The 21,616-nt window shown below is 38.7% G+C and overlaps 1 protein-coding gene across 1 annotated transcript in view; it reads left to right on the top strand.

Moving 5' to 3' along the window:
- The window catches only part of spon1a (spondin 1a), a 52,349-nt gene that overhangs the window by 5,748 nt on the left and 24,985 nt on the right, over window positions 1–21,616 (top strand). Inside the window, exons 3-6 of the mRNA XM_088296883.1 lie at window positions 1,033–1,166; window positions 9,276–9,349; window positions 9,683–9,805; window positions 13,275–13,423. Of these exons, the coding sequence (XP_088153009.1) occupies window positions 1,033–1,166; window positions 9,276–9,349; window positions 9,683–9,805; window positions 13,275–13,423 (480 nt within the window). The remainder of the gene's footprint in view (window positions 1–1,032; window positions 1,167–9,275; window positions 9,350–9,682; window positions 9,806–13,274; window positions 13,424–21,616) is intronic.

The raw sequence follows: 21,616 nt of genomic DNA, 5'->3' as shown, positions 1-21,616 counted from the left end.
TATGGAATATGTCCTTACAAGTCAACCACGTACGCTGAGATACACACTCAGATATTTCACCATCGTAAAATGTCGTTTGAATAGAATGTCCTCATACTGGTATAAGTCGCATACGCGTAGACACGCCTATGCGTACGTGCGCGTGCATACACACACACACACCTACACACATGCACACAAAAAACACGCACACCTACACTAAACCTTGCACCATCCTTTTTCCAGGGGGAATCATTCATAACGTGAACTGACAAAGAACACTCCTGTTGACAGCTTCATGGTGACAGGAAGTTCTTGCTTTTACAACCCCAATGTTGCCTCTTCCAAAATTATGATATATATTTTTTGCCAGTCGTCAATATAAGCTTTCATGCTTTTTAACATTCTATACTTATGTGTTATGATTCGTGAATATAGGGCACAGTTCATGTGCATGCATCAGCTTGTGCCTTTTTAAAATGACACTGAGTCAATAGTGATGATTGAAAACGTGGGAGTATATTTTCTGACGGAGCTCATTATCGATCTTTGCAATTCAATTTACTTTATTTCACCAGTGAAATCCATAGAGATTCAGGAGTTGATTTCTTTCGAGTGTAGCCAACTAGAAAAACATGTCAGTACAAATATGAAGCGGTCTGTTTCCTCATTATTCCCACACAACCAATCATTGACGCATGGGTGGCAGCTTTACCTTTCGCTTGACTTTTCAAGAGCATGAAAATGAAATGACTGTCAACGTTTCACCCATTAACCACACTGGTTTTAATGATTAAAATTTGGGGATAAAATTTGTGACATGAATAATACTTTATGGTTATGTGCATACATCTTTTGTGCAAGTCACGCCTCCCAAAGGAATAAAGCTGTTATTTCAAAATGAGTGCAGAAATATTTCATGTAGGCAGGTCACCTCTATGTTAATGTTAACAACCAGTCGAATGTCTCCAATGGCAGCTCTATTTATTAACTTCCGTTTAAAGACTGAAAGTAAATGTCGAGAGAAATATTAAGTCGTTGTTCTTTCTACAGATAATTGATGAGGAGGAAACACAGTTTATGATCAACTGCCCACCTGCAGTGACAGAAGGGACACCTCGGCGACGCACCAGCATCCAGGTGTTCTGGACTGCGCCCCCTAGTGGCTCTGGCTGTGTATTCCTCAAGTATGTATGTCAAGTTTCAGCTCCAACTTTATTTATGGAGCACTTTCAAAAACAACCACAGCTGAAAGAAAGTAATAAAGTAAATATTAACTAAAGTAGAACTTTATTCTTAATCTTTACTGTGCATGCACATGTACCCACCTTGCCCCAACATTTTATATAAATCAGAGATGAAGTTTTTTGCCTAGTCCTGTGAACACAAAAAGCAACTCAATAAATAAAAATAAAAAAAATAAAATTCAAATAAATTAAATAAATTAAAATTAAATTCATTAATTTAAATGAATTTAATTAAAATAAAATAAAGAATAATCTTAAATCGTTTGAATCTTAGCAAAATGCGGCTGTTGAACATCCGTTTGTAAATTGCCAAATTATACCCGTACATTGCAGAAAAAAAAAAATGTACACCCTGGAATGGTCACCAGCCAATTGCAGGGCACACTTGTCTGTAGACAACCAATCATTCACACTCCCTCTCAGAATGCAAATTGCCATCAAAACATAACATCTGCCCAGCTTCCTCTCCCATAATCCAGACATTAAAATACGGCCAGTGTTTTTTTCCCACTTTTTTTCTTTTAAGAGTAATTAATTTGCCGTTTTTTTTTTATTCACAGTGAAAGCATTAGCAACGCCCCTGAATTAAAAAAAAAAAAATCTGTCGCATCTGTTCATTTTTTTAATATCATCTCAGAAACTCCACCTCAACGCACACACATTCACACAAATACTTTTCAACTGTCAACTGTTGTTTATTCTTATGTTGGATTCAAGTTAAAATTATTTACCACATTTCAAGACTTGGTAATAATTCAGTTTCATTACAATCGTCCCTTCACAATTTAAGCAGAGCGAAAATCAGAACATCATTTTCTTTCCCACTTAGCCTCTCAAGCCATTCATTAACCTTTATTGGTTTTTACAGTTGATTGACACCAATAAATACCTCGGTTGTGTGCCTTACGGGCCCACTCAAAACCAAATGTAATTCTAGCTCAGCTGAAGACAATTTGTGGCAGATATCTTTTTTATTAGCTTGTGACAATGGGGAAATATTGAAGGGAGCTTTGCTAAAAGATACCTCAGTGCTGAAAAAACATATTTTCGCTCAGTGAATTGTTATTTTACCTTTTTCACTGCATTGTTTTCATTCCGGCTGTTTATTTGTTCAGGAGCGGTACGGATGATAAAATGCAGCGCTTATCTCAGCATTACAGGTGTTTCTTTATCTTAATAAACTGGCCTTGCAACAAATTCCATCCATCCATTTGTTCATTTTCTATGAACAAAAGGCCTTTCAAAAGGCAGACAACACGCTGGACTTGTCGCCAGACGATCACCGAGAAGTTGTGACGAGTGCGTTGAGTCTGAACTGATCCATTATCAGATGCACACAAAAGTCAGCAATGTGAAGCACTACGCTACCAAGGGCTAGTTCAACATATCTCATAATTGCTCATTAAAATCTACTCGTTGTTTTTCTATTTGTCTTTTCATTTCGTCTTCGTCGGCCTTGTCATAGTTCTCTCAGGGGACTGGAAGTGTGCAGCCTGGATGGATATACGTACTCAAAATGAAGAGAAAAAAGCAGAGTGCTGACATTGTGGAAGGAAAGAAGGAGAGCGTGAAAAGCTTACAGTTCAAAAGAGATACCTCTGGAAATGATTACAGGCTGGCAGTGGGTATTTATCTCGGCTTCTTCGTTCAACTGCAGATGTCAAAATGAAGGTTGTTGTGAGCCTCCGGGCTGCAACACAACAAAAGTTTTAATAAAGTTGTATTGATCGAAGAGGTGCGACACATGTAACGTCCTATCAAGCTCAAGGTTTTTTTTTTTTTTTTAATATATCTATTATTTTAAATGTGGGAGCTAGTCATAGAGATGTTCATATTTACTGCAAAATACAGAGAATGAACTAGAGAACAAATAGTCACAGGAGGTTAGTAACACCTGAGCCAACAAAAAGCACAAAAGTAGTAAAGAGTAAAAAAAAAGAGTAGCATTTGAGCGTAAAATATAAAGCGTAAAATTTGATGCAGAATATTTTACCTGAAACCAAAATCTGTCTTTATAGAGTAAAACGTACAAAATTTACTGTGCATGCACATGTACCCACCTTGCCCCAACATTTCATATAAATCAATAATGAAGTTGTTTTGCCTCGTCCTCTGAATACAAAAATCAACTAAATAAATACAAATAAAATAAATTAAAATTAAATAAGTTTAATTTAATTTAATTTAAGCAAAGAATAATCTCAAATATTGCAGGTTATCTTTATTTAGCCTAAGGAAGGTCCAATACTTGCTTTGCTTTCAATTTCGTTTCCGAGCGGAGCTGCACATCTGTCAGTCTAAATGTAAGATGTCATTATGAAAACAACATATGTCTTTTAAATTAGAAGCATGTCTGTTCAAAACACCCGTGACTCACATGTTGCCCCTCCCGAGTGGTTTCCTGCAGCATAATTGGTGGGCAGTTGCTATCTTTGAGATGGAAAGATTGAGCGTGGTGGTTTGGTCGGACTTAAGGTTGGTTCATGATGACAGAGTCGAACTACGATGCTTATTCTTGTCCCGCGTCCTGAGCAATAACATTTGAAACAACTTAGTGTTCAGTTATATCACCATGTATCATTTTCATATCTGCTGATGCAATGTATGACTTTATTTGCAGTTGAGCTTTGTAGAGTGCATTTAATGGAAGAGTGGATTAGTTTGAGTGGAGAACTGCCAACACGAATGAACAGTTTTGACTGAACGCTGCCTTAGCAGCAGGATATGGTTGTTCAAAATGTGTCGCTGTCATCACCAGCCAACAAAGAGTCCTTAAGTTTGCTGTCCATAACAAACACATTCCATAACAAACATTACCTTACCTGAGTCACTCTGGCGTGTTTACAATTCGATAGACTATTTGAGACGGATGTTACTTTTCAGCTCATGCATGCAGTGTTGTACTTTGGGTGCTTTATCTTGTCTTGGAATCTTATAATTTGGGATTTATTCTCAAGACCAGTCTAGACCAAAACTTAGTTTTAATTTTTCGTAATTTTGGAGCAGCTAAATGAGCGTTTGCGCCGTTATGGGTGTGAACACAGCCGGTTTGTTTCAAGACCCATGGAAGCGGCTCCCCTCATTGTCTTTAAATTCAGGAAAGACTCGTCAGAGTCTATGCAGGACATCGTCATGTGCAAAGTACATTTAAAATTAACTGCAAGAACATTTTCATTTGAGGTTGAAAAAGTAAAGTTGTCCCTTGTGAAGAACACACTTCGAGACTGTCTTCCACCAACGATTGTGCGTCCATGTGTAACAGTGAGGCATAGCATGGGCTGCAAAATGAACATGTGTCACTTTTACGCTGAGTGCATCTACACTTTTGCGGGACCTTGACACAGTGGCGTGCATGGAGACAATGCTCGCGGGAGTAGAAAGAACCCTTAGTCATAGCAACTGCCTGATTAAACTCAGCGCACCATAGTGAGGACACCTAAATGAATGTTGAGTCATCATCTTCTGGCTATGATGCCAATGGTGATCTGATTTATTTTTTTTTTAATAATAGTTAATTCAGTTAGGTCAATTAGTTTAAAGCTTTTGAAATATGATTATGCTATCAAAATAATGCAAAAACGAAAAGAGATAGATAGAGACGGAGACGGAAAGGATATAAAGCAGGTTAATGCGCTTTAAGGATAGAGATGGAAATGTGTTAACTGGTCCCAGTTTGTGTGCTGGATAGATGCAACTGGGACTGCTTGGAGGAGTTGATGAATGAGGGAAATGAGAGCGCAGCAAAAGTTGAAGAGCCAATTGTGATGGAGCATAAAATCACAAGAAAGAAGTTAGAAAGGCACTAAGAGGGATTTTAAATGGAAAGGTGCTTTTGGTCTTGATGACATTGCCGTGGAGGCACGGAAGCATCTAGCAGCATCATATCTTGAAAAAAGTTGTCACTTTTATCACTGGACATAACCTAAATGAGTCTAAGTACTCGGTCTGTAAATAATTGCCTTTTACGCATTTCACCAGGAGCCACCTGGTCATAAAATGTCAAATGTGACCTGTAAATGCCGAAAGTGAAACTATTTTGCCCAACCTGTGGTCTTTATTCATCTTGATCCTTAAAGCTATAATAAGTCTTATGCGAGTACAGCAGTCACTTGTGAAGTTTCCGCCATCAATTTTTCCTCCATTTGTCGGGAGGAGGCAATTTATTCCTCATCTCCGTCTGGTGTAAGATATGCGGGTCGTGTGTTGCACTCTGATGGGTGGTATTAGTGAGTGAACATCCTACCACATGCAGGTGTCAAACTCTACGTCTTTCAAATACCCGAAGGACAACGGCCCCTATTAAAATGTGCTTTTTTTTTTGTGCTCTGTTCACACAGGATTGTTGCAAAGTTGTTTTTCTTTCTTTATTCTTAAGGAGCTACAAAAAGAAATAAATTAATTCAGATAATCTCTCGCTAAAGCCGGGGCAGGGCAAAATGAGAATTGAATTTTTCTTCTTCACATCTATTCAGCTTGTAAAAGGAAAGAGTTTTTGAAAGAAAATGATCATTTTGAATCTCGCTCTCTCTGTCCCTCTCTCTCTCTCTCGGGCATCCACACATATGCACCCTTTCAAATCAATGCACTTTAAGGGGTGATTGGAATCAGTTGCGGTGTGGACCGAGCAGTGAGATAGAGTTTAAATTGAATGTTAAGTAAGCATTACTCCGGTTGATTGTCTGGCCAGCCCAGTAAAGTGAGCGATGGTGTGGCAGTGTGTGCGACTCTCAATGAGAGATATGAAAATGGGGTGAGATTGAATTAAAGGAGGACAAGATCCAAAATGGCCCATTTTTTGCTACAAGATCACTTTATATATATTCTCTTTTGATCAGGAAACTGAAATGAGTTCTCACTTTCGTTTTTATTTATACATTTTGCAGAAATGAGAAAATAAGTGACGACTTGAAAAATACCTTTTTTTAATCCTTTAGAAATCATTGTACTTTGATTGCTTAATTGCAAAATCAGTGATCAATTGGCACCAAAATTCATGTGGACATCCCTAGCCATAACCACTCCAACATATCAAGAGGATTAAGCTCTCCGTGGCTGATTTATATGAGAATGAGGAACTGAGGAAGTGAGCAATGGTACATAGATTATGCTGTTAGGACGCGGCACACGCTTTCTTATTCTTTGGAACGCGACATCTGCGGGCTATGCGTTCGTCACGCAATGTACTGCTCCGATGTGGCCACACTCCACTGTAGACCTCAGCCTCCTCGCATGAACATTTTGTTTGCTGAACATTGACGCTCGCGAAGCGCCCCTGACGAAAAAGCACAGGCCACTCCTTAATGCGCACAGTTCAAAAAGACCACCTCTAGGATTCATTGATGAGGTTAATCCGAAATCGACGCAGACTCCCGCCACGACGCTGACCGCTTCATAAATGTCTCCAAGCAGTGGTGGACGCGAACATGCATGAGTGGCAACAGTCAGGCATCCCCGGCACCAAGTCGCCGGTAAGAAGCTAATTTTATTGTACTAATGTCGTCTGTTTAGCGACCAAAAGCTAATTGCTGCCCTGAGCCGTGCTGTTAACTTTAACACCATCAAAGAACGTTGTTACCCGTGGGGGTGGGAGGTGTAACCATCGATGCCTGGCTGCCTCCTCACACTTAACAAAAGATTATAGTAGCGTAAATATAACAACCAGAGGAACGTCACTTTCCTTGAATCATTTTTATTTTTATTATGGCTCTTTTGCATAGAAACCAGTGGAGAAAAAAACTTCCATCAATACACTGTTGGAGTAACGGTACAAAAGCAATGCAATTTTTGGGGTGTCTAACTGCCACTGGTCAGATTTTCCCTCACTGATGATGCATCATTGGCTAAATCGTTATCAGCTGTTATAGCAGCAGCAAATTAGTTGTGAAGTCACTCAATGTTACAGGTTAATCATTAGATACAGTTGAAAGAATTACCATCTGGAACTATCCGTTTAAACACCACAAAACATCTGGCAAGTAAATATTAATTGTGTGGTTTTGAATAAAAACAGTGATTTGACCAAAAGTCATATAACGGAATTACCGTACCCTGTAAGGATGACTGAAGGAGACATTTTAGTCTTTGGCTATTAAAATTGTTTGAAAACAAATGCAAGTTGAGTGAAAATGTTTTTAATTGAATGTGTTTTCCAATTTGTTTTGACATTGTTGTATTGTTAAAGACCATCAATGTCATACTTGGGAATGTCAAAGACATAGTTCTGCAGCTGGACTAAGTAATTGAGAGAGGAATATTCAAAAGCGGTTTTAACATAATTCATAGTATACGGTTATTTCAAACTACAAAAACTAGAAATACAGAATACATTACATCCACTGCATTAAAACCTAACAAAGTATGTTGCGGCCGTGCAAATGAGTACGTCATTTATTTGTGAGTGGTAGAAATTCTGCAAAGAACTCATTGAAATGAATGTGCAATATCAGTGGAATGGAAGAATATATAACTGGTGGCAATGCTTCAAAGTCAATATAAGAAAGATGCACTGATACCACTTTGCTCATCTTCAGATACAAAACTGGAATCTAACCGTGCAAATTTATGTATAAGATGTTTTCTGTCTTTTCGCAAAGATTTTATCAACAATATGTTGCCGTTGTTAGGGATTAAATCAAACCACAAATTCAGTTAGGAACTAAGTAATTTCTAATCTAAACTTAGTTTGTTTGATACTTGGCTTTAATTGGTATGCGACCGGTCCAGCTGGACCATCCTGCCCTGCCATTCAAATTCACACACTGCATTGTTTGGGATTCATCCCCATGGAAACGTCCGGGCAGCCATCAGTGCCTGAAGGGCTTGCATTAGAATCTTAGATGGCAGGGGCCTTGTGTTCTGCCCTCATCTGTTTGGTCTCTGAAAAGGCTTGTTTGGGAGCGATTTACATGTCAAGACCCTACCAGTTAGAGGAACAAGTCTCTTTGACAGCTCAATTTGCACAAGGTCTGACTTCCATCTCAGAGAGCATTACTGTTGCGCCGTGTACGTACGGCAGTGTGCTTGGATCTCGGAGCAAATATGAGCAAATATTCTATTTACCGGCATATAGTGGATCCTCATTGATTCTCAAGCGGAGTCCTTCAAACTACAAAAGAACAACTCAGAATAAGATCAACAGTCACTTATAAATTGATCTCCTTTACCCTTACTTCCCAGTCCCCATTTTGAATCCCGCCAGGGTAGACATTGCTGCAGAGATTATTTTGTGTGCAGGACAGGCCACATCTTTATTCGGATTCAATGTCATTCTAAAGATGGTTAACAAGCCAAGTTTAAGATGACCTTAAAAGAAAAACGTACATCTTTGTAAATAGAGGAAACCCCAAAGGTACCAACAGAAGGAGTTCCAAGAGTCAGTTCGTAAAATAAATTGCTCGTAAATCGGAACACATTCAATTCCAATCTCTAATTGATTCATTGTTTTTTGTTTAAATCTCCATCTTTTTGTTTTATGGGTGTTTTTACTTTCACAAAGCCAGGCAGAAAAGTGACAATTTCAACAATTCAGTTTTAAGGTGGCAAAAGTTGAATTTTTTTGAAGGGATATAATCCCTTCAAAAGTGAAATAATCCAGTTTATTATTAAGGGAGATAATCTCTTAACTCATTAACGACCATCCGAGAAAAAATGGATCTTTGACGTCTTCATCCGTCAATGGTAGTAAATGAATTAAAAAGATCCAACTTTTGCCATTTTTTTAAATTACGTTTTTGAACTCCTAACATTTCTAAGGTCGGATAGTCTCTAAAGCGGGATTGTATTCTAGAATAGTCCCTTATTATTTATGTCCGGTAATCCCCATATGCATTATAATTTAAGATTATTATTTTTAAATATATCTATGAAATAGTTTACGCACCTTTTACTCTTCTTCTAAATTGTCTTCTTCCAGCCGCCTCACCTCATGTTTCTTTCTTCCTCCAAACATATTTCATCATCATTTAATTTTACCCGCTAGGTGTATAACTGTACTTGGGGAATCTTCTGACAACCGTCTCACAGCCCTCATCTCTTATTATACTCGTGCAGGGCAAGCATTGTGCAGAAGAGGATCATCTATTTCCAGGATGAAGGCTCACTAACCAAGATGATGTGCGAGAAAGGTAGGAATCCCCGCCCGTTCCTGGATGCTTCAGTCTACCTGCGGGAATTCACATTGGCTCCACATTTCACTCCGCTTCATGCTTGCTTTTGATGATGTTCCACTCAGCCGTTGGGCTTTGGCGTCAATGACTATAATTGGGATTGATCCCCTTGAGATGTGTGACATTGGATGCTACACTGCCAAAACAACATTGCTCCTTTTCTCACGCCCAATTTTTTTCCCTTCCTCAGGCTTCGCACGTACACTACTTAAATTACCGATCTCCTATACAATGCTCTCGCCGCGTGCCTGTCAATCTTGACGGTTTTCTCGACCCTTCATTTGAATGCAGAATCCCTGTATGGAGAAGCTACAGAAAAACCCCTGCTTGACTGCTGTGCCTGTGGAACGGCCAAGTACAGAGTCACCTTCTATGGGAACTGGTCGGAGAAGATTCATCCTAAAGACTACCCACGTAAGCGAAAACTAATCTGCTCTTCATCATGTCGCCTCTCTTTTATCATACATTTCATCTTGATCATGAGTCCGCTCAGAAACTGCAGGCTTGCCAGCTTGTGAGTTGTGTGTACGTGTGTGTGTGTTCATAACCTTGTGTCTCACAATCAGGATGTGAATGTATTCAGTGCCTTTCGTTAAAATTCCTACCAAGTGGATCAATATGCTGTCGAGAGGGGAGAAAGATAAATCTTCAGATCGAAGGGGAATCTTAATTCACTATTTAACGGAGATGAGTTGGTATGGAACACATTTTCACATGTATCTCACAATTTGTTTTATTGGGTACACCTATTATCTAGTTCTTAACAGTGAAATTGCGAACAGGCAGTAAATTGACATGAACTCTTTTGGCATAGCAGAAAGCTCCGCTTCCCTGAAGCAGTGCAGCCACTTCAAAATGACTTCTTTTTTTTTTTAGCTCGTTTTTCATTCAGGCATTTTAATTTCTCTCATCTCCCTTTTGTGTGTTTTCTTTAGAGGCTACACTGCTATCTTCTTTTTATGGGCAGGGAGGGTGTTTACTTATGCTAATTAGGACCAGCTGGCACATATTTGCATTTGACAAAGAATTGCATTAACAAGTGCAGGTGCACTATTAATTAATCGGATGTAGACTTTGCTGAAGATATTATTTAATTTACTTCACAAAACCAATTCAGGGGAAAAAAAATACATCGTCCAAAGGTTGTTCCAGTCCTGCAGAATTTGTTTTTGCTTTTCTAAAGACTGACTAGAAATCGATTCTTTAATGCCAGTGATATGAAAGCTCTTTGAATGTCTCAAAGGACCACTTAAAACTTAGAAGTGTACGTTTGGGATATCTCAAGAACTAATTGATACCATCAAGGCTTTAAATGTGTGCTCCTGACGTTGGCATTCAGGTTCCAAATTTGGGCCAAACCAGATGAAATATGATTGAATCTATTCTTAAAAGAAGAACTCGGGAGGTAGTGCTGAGAAAAAGGGGTAACCGTCACCAAACAATCAACATGCATTTCGTTAAAATGGTTTGCTGCAAGCACTAAATTGCTTCTGAGTGAGTCAGAGAGTGTGAATTTGAATAATGTGTAATGTAACACCTTGCAAGGCAGTCTTCCCCATCCACGTTGAAACATGAGGTATCACTGTAAAGTGCCACATGAAGGCTTCCCGGAATGCTTCTCGGCAATTATTTTTTGTTACGCCCCGCCAGGAACAAGAAAACATTTTGCATCCCCCACCGACACTTTGCCGTGACTATAAATAGTATCATTTGTCTAAGAAATTGTTACGAGTACACCTGGGCAAAACATTGTGTCCTTATTATTATTAAAGAAAACAAAATAAAAAATAAATCAATCAATTTACAGCAACAAATAACTTTTACCATTGTTTTTCAATTTGTCACAGCAAAAAATTCCCTGAAATAAAATAACAAAAAAAGAAATTGAATGAATGAGAGCGCCACTGCCACCTACTGTAGTGGATGTACAATTAGATTTTATTCTAGTATGGCAAAAACAAGTATGTACCCCGGGATCAAACTGAACAATTACTAATCCTTTCACTTACATAAAGAAATACACAGTAGAGTACGAAGAAAGAATATTTTATTATAATATGACCCATTACTTTTACAAGCACGTGACTCAATTGAACAATTGCAGTAGCCCAACTGAGAATGTCCATCCATTTTCTATAACGCTTCTCCTGTTCACAGTTTCACAGACCCGGGCGGAGCCTATTAACGCTGACTTAAGGCGAAAGCCAGACTAAACTTCGAACTGCATGCCGATCAATCACAGCAAAGATAAGGAGTCCAACAACCATTCACACTCACGCTCACAGCATCCCGAAGTGAACCTTAACCACTAGCAGTGTAGTTACTGTGAAAAAGTAATCTGACTACTCCTTGAAAACATAAGTTACATTCCTCATTATTTTATTTTGATGATGCATATTATTAGACCGAACCTAAAGGTGGACATAATAACCCACTTATGGCAATTAAATCACAGCATTCGCTAGGCTATCATAGCGCTCAACTTTGCATAGCATGCTAATTTAGCAACGAACTGGTACTGGGGGTTTGGCATGAATTTAACTTTGCCAACTTTACACACACGAAATGGTGGCACACACTTGTCATGGACACAGAAACCAGGACAAGTTCTTTAATGCGCCAAATATTGCTGGTTACATAATTTAATTAACTGTCACTTTGGATATCATAGCATTTCGCGCTACAATTGCTCGCTAGGTAATGCGTTACCAGCATCAGTGACCAGTTTGCTGTCAGTGAAATGAACTGGCCACAAATTGGAGTTTTACAATGTCACACTCTAACTATCTAAATGGAAATCAGATTTCTAAACATAATATGTGGACTGATTGGCGATTTTTGGTGCGTGCTACATAATACTTATGGTTTACTTCGGAGGGCTGTTATGACAGTTTCATAAACAAATGTATGATTGCCATATATATATATATATATATATATATATATATATATATATATATATAAAACAAAACACATTTCTGAAAAACTAGTTCAAATATTATTATTACATATATTTCAGTGGGATGAGTAACATAAAATGCTTACAAACTCACATTTGTAACAGTGAAGATAATTTGCAACTTGGGTATTATAGCAAGAAACTTTCAAAACACATAATTTGATTTTACGAGCCACTTAAAAAAACCAAAAAAAACAAGCCTTCTGTAAATAGAACCAATTTGATCTGCAAGTCGACGTTCAGGGCATTAAATGCATGAAAGAAGCAGCAGCTACGATTGGAGTAACGATTTTTGAAAGGACACCATATGTGAATGGTATGAAAATGTGCAGTGGTGAACTTTATTAAAAGAGGGAAAATAATACACTTGTGAGATGTGTGGATGAGTGACCTTAATTCTTGCAGGCAGTGTGATATGCTTAATTGTCACACATTAACCGCAAGCCTTTTTACGAGACACCGAAAAAGAAAACTGTCTGGCCAAATGATGATGCTATGTCTAAAGATTAGGACTCAATGATGTCATGTTGAAATACAGCACAGAAATATTAACAACCTAGCCAATGAAATTATTCAGTAGACCATAATAAACAAGTGTTGATGATGAAATAAGTTGATGAATTCATGTTGGATCATTACTTACAATGTCAAAAGTAGACCAACCCAGGGAAAGAAAAAAAAATCTGGCCTACCAATTATCGCAACTAACTTATCTTAATATCACGTAATTGGTCAATTGGAAGGGCCCAACTACTTAAATATGCAGAAAAGATAACTACCATCACCGTCGCGGTGCAAAGAAATTCAAATTTCCTGAGATGTGCCCTAACATGCACAGAGAATAGCGAGGGATAGAGTTTGTGGGGGTGTGTGTGGGGGTGTGTGTGTGTGTATGCTCAGCTAATGAGATGACCTTCTTAACAGGTCGTGCCAATCACTGGTCAGCTATTATTGGCGCATCCCACTCCAAGAACTACGTGCTGTGGGAATATGGAGGTTTGGCCAGTGATGGGGTCAGACAGGTAGCTGAGCTCGGATCCCCCGTCAAAATGGAGGAGGAGATCAGACAAAAGGTAAAGTTTTTATTTTTTGTGGCAAAAATATTGAGATGGCTGACCATTAAAATACTATACAAAAAAGTGATCATGGAAAAATGGAGTCCGCCCCTTACGGCTATGACAGCTTTCATTCTTCTAAAAATAATCGCTACAAAATGTTACAGGCTGTCTGTGGGATTATTTTTCTATTCAGCCAGAATAACGTTTGAACGGTCAAAGGCCATTGATGACCTGAGATAAGATCAGGGGTCAAGCCTTTGAAGTTTTTCCACACTAAACCCATCCAAGCATGCCTTTAAAAATGTTGCTTTATGTTCTGACAACAGGAAATTGCCTCCTACAAACTGTTAACGCAAACTTGAGAGCATAACATTTTTCACGATTTTTAAAATAATAATAATAATAATAAAAAAATATATATATTTTAATATATATATATATATATATATATATTTTTTTTTTAGGGGAAAATTCTCCAAAGCCAGTAATTACAAATTGTGTTCCACTGTTTATATATAGTTTCTTTAAATTCCTCTGAGATGAAACATTTCATATAAAAGGTTGCAAGGGCAGGTATTGATTTGCTTGGTCCTAAACCTGCTGCACCTGAAGTCAATATTTAATTACTGTGACACTGTTGTCTAGACTGGTTAGATCATTCAAGGAGCTACGTCCGCTATTTTCAACCTACTCCTGCGAATGCCAAGCCAATACATATCAAGGGAATATCTTTAATGAAATATCTTTTAAATACAACAAAAGTGTAGACTCAACATAAATGTTTGCAAATCAGGCAACCGTTGATGAAATTCATGACAAGACATCTTGACTTTGGACGAAACAAGGACTGGCATGCCCCAGGCCCGAAGGACCACTTTCATAGTCGAGGTCTGCATGCAAATAGTAATTTCCGAGTCTTGTATTCTCCCTTTTCTTGGCCTCATGTCTTTTTATTATCTCCACAAATAGCACGTTATGTTCCTTCTCCTTTCCCTGCTCTCCACGGCTGTCTCTCCCACCCAGTCCGAAAATAACTGGCGCTGGCAAAGCAGATGGTCCTGCAGAGTGCTTATTGTTGGCTAATATTGAAGACCTGAAGTCACAGCAGCTAATGAGCAATGGGGTCTCTGCAATTGCGGACTTCTGGCTGCTAATACTTTTCTTTCAATTTATGTAAAGGAGGTGATTAGGTGCTAGATTTAAATGAGTATAATGAGCCCTTTGGATTTGACAACCTCTGGCCAGCTTTATTGTTGAAAATAAAGTTAATTGAGAGGAATGAAATGTGACCTTTTTCTGTAATGTGGTTTGTAAAAGTGGTGCCTAAAGTATTGTTGCGGTAGTCGGGAGAAATTTCTCTGTCGTATGAATGCAGCGTGAGAGCCATTTACTGTAAATTCTGATTGGGTCCATACTTGAGAATTGAGTGCTATTATTCATAAGCGAAAGCACCCATTGCACAATCAAGCATTTCTTTCAATCCAATGCTTTAAGTAGTCGTAAGACATCATTTTGTGAATAATTTGCTATTTTTATCTCGTTGGCGTTCATGCTCTGATTACAGAAATGAATAAATCTGAAGTTATTCATTAGTTACAAATTTTTTTTTAAAAGGCAATTAATTTAGAATTAATTTATAAGTTATATATATATATATATATAATTTAGAATTCATTTATAAATTTTATATATATATATATATATATATATATATATATATGTATATATATATATACATATATAAATAATTTGTAGGACTACTTTTCACTTTTATGTGAAAACCATTCCCCTCTAAAAGGTCTCATATATTAGAGAAGAACGACGTGGACAAAAAGTGAGCGAGTCTTGTCCTCGAGGAATTGCCATTTTTGACACTAGTGAGTTGGATCGTCTGTATTATACTTAAAGGGACGTGCGTTTATTTAAATGATTTTCACTATTAATCATCAAACTCGCTTCATCATTACAGTGCTTTTAATCTGTCTCAATGTGCGGGGAGGTGATATTTCATTTAAAAAAAAAGAAATGGCGACATCTGAATTCTGCCATGCAAATGTGTGGCAAGTAAAAACTGCAATTTCTCATAGAGCTTTGAATCAAATTGGTGATTAGGTGAGACCAGCATCACAAGCAAAACAATGAAAGAAAAAAAAAAAAAAACATCCTCATATCACACCCAAGCTGTCATTGCCCGTGTTCAGATGCTTAGCGAATGCTGACACACGCGAAAAGTTGATTGGCTTTAGTATCAGGTGTGCCGTCCGGATGGGTTAGGTGGTCGGAGTTGGTTGCGCAGCAATGATGAGTGCAAAATTGATATTCATAGCCATGCTCCACTCCAGCCATGGGCCATGCGGATCAGAGTGTTCATTTAGAGACATGCAAACAGTGCAACTACACCCACACATGCAAAACACACACAACTCCAGACCTTCACCACACAAGTGTTCACGTCTATTAGACAGAAGGCCTGATTTAAGTCGTGCTGGACGCAGGCTGTCGGCCATGCCATTCGCTTGGTCTATACTTCTGCATGTATTACTTCCATATCTAATAATTCAACCTGGTGCCTGACTGACTTTGACCATAAAATACAAATGAGATCCACACGTGGTATCCTGTTTTTAGATTTACTCGACAAAAGACAATTCTATTTACGGCATATGAGCTTGGCCCAGTCTTTTTAAATAATGTGATGGCCTGGTAACAAATATAAAATTGATGCCAGCACCCTCTTAACTTTAGCCTAGCCATCACGTTCTCTGCAATCATGCTCTGTGCGGCGATTTCCACTGAACATAGTAGACGATTGGGGCTTCAATTGAATTCACAGCGGCTTCCCACCAGAGCTGCTGCCCACATTTGAATTCATTTAATACATCCCATAGTCAGTAATGTATCGTACGTCAAATACATATTACGATCGGATGCATGCAGTCACATTACTCGGCGATTTGCGTTTTTTTTTTTAATTGTTTCCAACATACAAGTCCCCATAAACATGCATTATTGTTCAAATGCTCTAATCAGAGGAGTTGGCAGCCATGAGATTGCCTTAGTGCGTCACTGTCTTGCCCTCTTTCATGTCTGAGACGATTTCTAAATGCGAGCAGTCATTACAGGAGCTCGCTGAGTCTGTAATGAGAAGTCTAATGAGACTCTCTCCAAAGACCAGACACCAGGGCCAAGACCTCATGCGGACTATGAAATCTCCCATTTCCTCTCGCAACGTGGGACATTTATTTCCGTGATTGAATAATACAAATGTCGAGTGATTCCTCAGTTGCATAGGTGGAATACAGAGCGGGGCTAGCTTAGAGTGGAGCCCAACAGAAATTGCAGAATAATGACAGACATTGAATACTGACGACATCTGTTAGGGACTTTGTGTCTTTTTTTCAAAATCATTTGTGTGGTTAGTAAGGACTACTGTAACTGTGGGGTATAGTTAGCATTTTGTCACTGTCCAATCAAAACAATATACACGTATAAAATTCCAAAGTCAAACACAATCAGCCTCTTGACAACCTGCAATTTCTTTGAACTTCCACAGGAAATAATATAAATACCCCCATAAAATAATATAGTCAAACTCTTTTTTTTAAACAGTAGATTTAATGTTTTAGGTACCACACCATTTTAAAATGATTAATAAAAAAAAAAATGGTTTGCAATTTTTACACTGACTGACTGGTATAGTAAAGAAAACATCTTTTCAAGATCCACCGGGCACGCCTGTCAAATGCATAATTTCGCCAGAATTTTTTATTTTTTTTTGTGGACAATTTCAAAACAGAAAGAACGTCGTAATTGAGTTTCTCAGTAGTAGTTTGTGCAAAAAGAAGATTCTGTGTATTAAGTGTAAGATGAAGACATTCGACTATTAATGTGTTGCAGGTTGCAGAGATATTGCACAGTGTAAACGATGGCGCGACAAAGTTTGGGGCTTTTTTTGTTGTAATTGTCAGTATTCAGTTGAGAGTTCGCAAAGCTCGGACCATACTTCCCAGTTCATCGTTCAAAATATATATATTTTTCTGTTTCATTTTGCAGCGCCTGGTGGGTACAATGTTGTTGCTGCATGTGCTGGTGCAATCTGTGACGACAGAGGGGAGCGGGGGGGAATTCTGTTTGAGGAGCTGCCTCGGTCCAACCAGCGTGTTAGTTCCTCCTTGCTGGACTCATCTCATGCTGTTACTATTGTGGGAGAGCAGTTCTGAGGTTACCGTGGTTGAAGTCTCCCGCTGCAAAAAACACGGCGTTTGGATGTGCAGTCTCGTCCTCATCAACGACGCTATGCAGTCAAGCTAGCGCTGTGTTTTGTTTCGAGACAGCCAACATGAACACAGCACTGAACTCTCTTTGTAACTAAAATGGGCAGCAGCTCACCAGCGACAGTCGATGTCAGTCGAACAGTGTTTCTCCATCACCTGAACGTCTGCACAGCATCTGTAGTTGACGAAAACACATGCTTCTTTGTTCCACTTTTGTTTTTGCCTACGTAGCTGTGCGGTCGACGCGGTAGATGGAGTTTGTCTAAAGATGGATGGTAGAGTCTGACAATATGTTATTTATCCATATTTCCGTAAAAATCAGAGCAAAGAATTCCTTCCTATTGCCCAGCGATTGGGCATTGGCTAGCAACAGGCTAGGCAGCGGTCATAGCATAGCTTTAGCCTTTAGCCTAGCAAGTAAAAAATAATGAAAGCCATCTGTCTTCCACTTTTTCATCAGACAAAAATGTATTCTGATAGTTGCCACTTCAAAAGAATCCCTGATATCTTTGGATGAATCTGAAGTATGCGAGTCTTTCAACCCTCTGCGCCTTATTCACACCTAGCAAAGATGTAAAGAATCATTTCACTGTTCATCAATCAGAAACAAAATAAAAAAAAAAAGCTTCCTTTGGGCCCTTAACTGTCAGTGAGCTGATGTTTATGTGTTGTTGGTGCTTGTAAACTGATGGTATAGTTTCACAAGAGCACTAATATGTGCATCCCGAGTGGTTTATATCGCTCCTATGTGGACAGACAATGGCGATATTATACAGATACTTTACATTTCTCTCCTCACCAATAAAGAGAGTAAACTAAGGGAAGTGTGAGTGACTAGCCTCTATCCAGATATTCATTGTTCTGAAGTCTTGTTTTATCCCTGTTCGGTAAAATAGTAGGAGGTACATGGATTAACATTTCCAATTAAAAATATTTGCAAGTCCATTCATTACTTTGCATAAAAAGTCATTGGCAGTCAAAGTGCAATGTTGCATTCTCAATGAAATAAAAGTGGTCTGTGGTTTAAGAGTGGCATCATTGTTTGTCCATTAAAAAACAGAAAAAAAAATAGACAAGAAATTGATTTTTTATTTGATCTCAGCTGGAAGTCGCCTTTGTCAACTTTCTTCACGAGCCCAGCAGATATTCCTGTTTAGTCTAACAAAGCACTCCAAAAGCCGACGCGCATGCTCTGGATCCCAGGATGGTCATTATAATCGCTCAAATCGAGCAGTGCAGCCAGAGGCGAGTACAATTTGAAACGGATGAGGGAGCCGACATGTGCATTCACATGCGAATGTTGTTTCACATAAATACGTTTTTCTCATTAAAAGCTCCTCTGCTTCCGATACCGGAGATTCCCACGTATGGATTTTGTAAGACAGTTTTTGGGTTATAGTCTGATTTCAGGTTTGTTTGTCTTTGGGTGGTCTGTCATTTGGATTTGGACTGTTTATTCATGGTTAAAGCATAAGGAAGGTCACAGGCACCCAGTGGCATCTATAGTAGAGTGAGTCCAGAAAACTTGAGGATCTCAAGGACAAAATAATCGGTTAGCATTGTCTTTGCTATGCAACAAACAGCAGTTATTTATTTAATTTCAAACCCATTTTTTATTTAACTATTTAATCTGTAAATGAAAGCTATTAAAGGTATTACATAAATACAGTAAATGCTCATTCAACTATAAAACCAATAATTCAAAGATGATTTTTCTTTCTATGTAGTCAGATGCCTATCTTTATGCATGCATTTTACCAATTTTAAAATTCAATGCGTAAGAAAAAATAGTGGAAGACAGTGGCAGGATCTAATTCCTTGAAGCAAAATTGGCAACATTTTAAGAGACTTAGCCATATGCTGTAAATGAGCGTGATGAGATGAAAGAAATGATTACCGCATGTCGTTTCCAACCCATCTGCTACGAACTGTACTCGCTTCTTAACATACATTTGGCAGCATTAATTGCAGTAAAATAAAACGGTCTGTTTGAACCTTCTTCCAGCAGGAATCCGAGAACAGGCAGATAGAGATCTCAGATTAGACGCACTGATTCCGCAGGACGGGCTACTTAAATATGGAGGAGATGTGTCCTGAATATTTGTCAGATCTTTATAAGATCAAGGCAAACTAAACACAATAAACCTTCATTATAAATCTCTGTGATCTTTTATTCATGAGCTAGACCTGATAAATCTGTTTCCGGTAATGACCGGACTTGTTATCTTGCCCTTATGTAAATGAGACCATGGCCATGTCTCCCTCCACTCAATGCCACCCCTAACTGAGTTTTTTTTGTAATTTTGATGGGGACGAAAGTCAGGACCGACGACAAAAGGACGTGGTGGGATATTATGCGTTCAAGTTGAAGCTTAGACTCAATGACAGTAACATAACATATACTTTCCCCATCTAATAAGACAGGGGTGGGCACATTTTTTGATTGGCGGGCCACAACGGGTTCTAAAATTTGACAGAGGGGCCGGACCAGGAGCAGATGGATGGAGTGTTTTGGTCACCTCACCTCATCGGAGAAAAAAAATACATTTAATTTGAAATGAAAGTGAACAAAAGCATTAAAATTATTATTATAAACACAGCCTTTTTTTTTTTTGCAAGATTTTCTCCATTATTCCAGCAGACGAAAAGGTAGCTGTTTGAAAAACCAAAGTATTTCGAAAATAAAACATTAACAAGGTTTATTCATTTAATTTTTTTCACGTTCGGCATTAAAACGTTTAACGGGCCGCATGTGGCCCCCGGGCCGTAGTTTGCCCACGCCTGTAATAAGATTTACTCGATCGAAAAGTGTGAATGTGCGTATGAATGGTTGTTAGTCTAAGTGCCCTGCGATTGGCTGGCGACCAGTCCAGGGTGTACGCAGGCTCTCGCTCAAAATCAGCTGGTTCTACCTCCTTGCTGAGCCTACATTGACGAGAAATGGATGAAACTTATTTTCACACGTGTAAAACCGTTAATATTGTTATAATGTTACTCTAAACATTAGCAATGTCAGTTTAGTTGCCAATGGTTGAAAGTTTAAGGATGGATCAAATTAAATCACAAAACTTTACTTGCTATGGGGCTAAAAAAAAAAAAAATCAAAGGTTTGTACCTTGGATGCTACACTGTATTATGAAGAGACGTTTTAGTTTACCATTTCATTTATCCTGTTGCAATTTTAGAAAAATCCGTCAAATTATTATGATACAAATGTACAATATCATTTTTTTTTAATTCAAACCATCCTGGGTATGTGCATATCATTTAATGTAACTTCACCTACTCTATCTGTGGTCTTGCATATGTTTATGCAAAGTAATTTATTCCTGTTTATGTTATGCATATTCCGTCTTCAAGGTAATGCGGAGTTTATGTCTCATGTGAGCTTCGGACTTAAACTGTTATGTATTCTGGTGCATGGTTCTGGAAACTGCTGTTCACGCAGGGCATCCCGTGTGTGATGCATGCATGGAATAACATATTCCGGTTCCGTCGGAGTTGGTAGGAATTACTTTGCGCTGCCCCACAAATAGTCAGTGACCATCGATCTCCTTGTGGAACAAGGATTGTGGCAGATAGAAAGGAAGTTATTAAATTGGAGAAAAGGCACAGAGAGCAGCAGACAGTTTAAACTGGGTCATTAAAGGCCGTTTGCTCAATTCTTCTGTAATAATACCTCAGTGCCCTGGGCTTGTCGGCCTGCGTGTGCGTGCGCACGTGCGCGCGTGCGCAAGGCCTCAGGTTGTGAGCTCCCATGCGTGTGCGCCAGGCAGCACTACAGACATCCAGACCGCACTTCAAGGCTCAGCAACGGCCACTGAGGTTGACCACGCTCAGAAAATCAATTCCCAACTCTCCACAAACATAGCGACCGCTTACAAACCGGCCAACTTCAAGCTCTGCGATTCCCTTTGCTCTCAGGAAACGGTTC

This window comes from Idiotropiscis lumnitzeri, chromosome 5 (genome assembly GCF_059441095.1).
Source record: "Idiotropiscis lumnitzeri isolate Australia: NSW breed Sydney's pygmy pipehorse chromosome 5, RoL_Ilum_1.0, whole genome shotgun sequence".
NCBI classification, from domain to species: Eukaryota; Metazoa; Chordata; class Actinopteri; order Syngnathiformes; family Syngnathidae; genus Idiotropiscis; species Idiotropiscis lumnitzeri.
The sequence above is the reverse complement of the archived record's forward strand: the minus strand, read 5'-3'. Positions and strand labels throughout refer to the sequence as shown.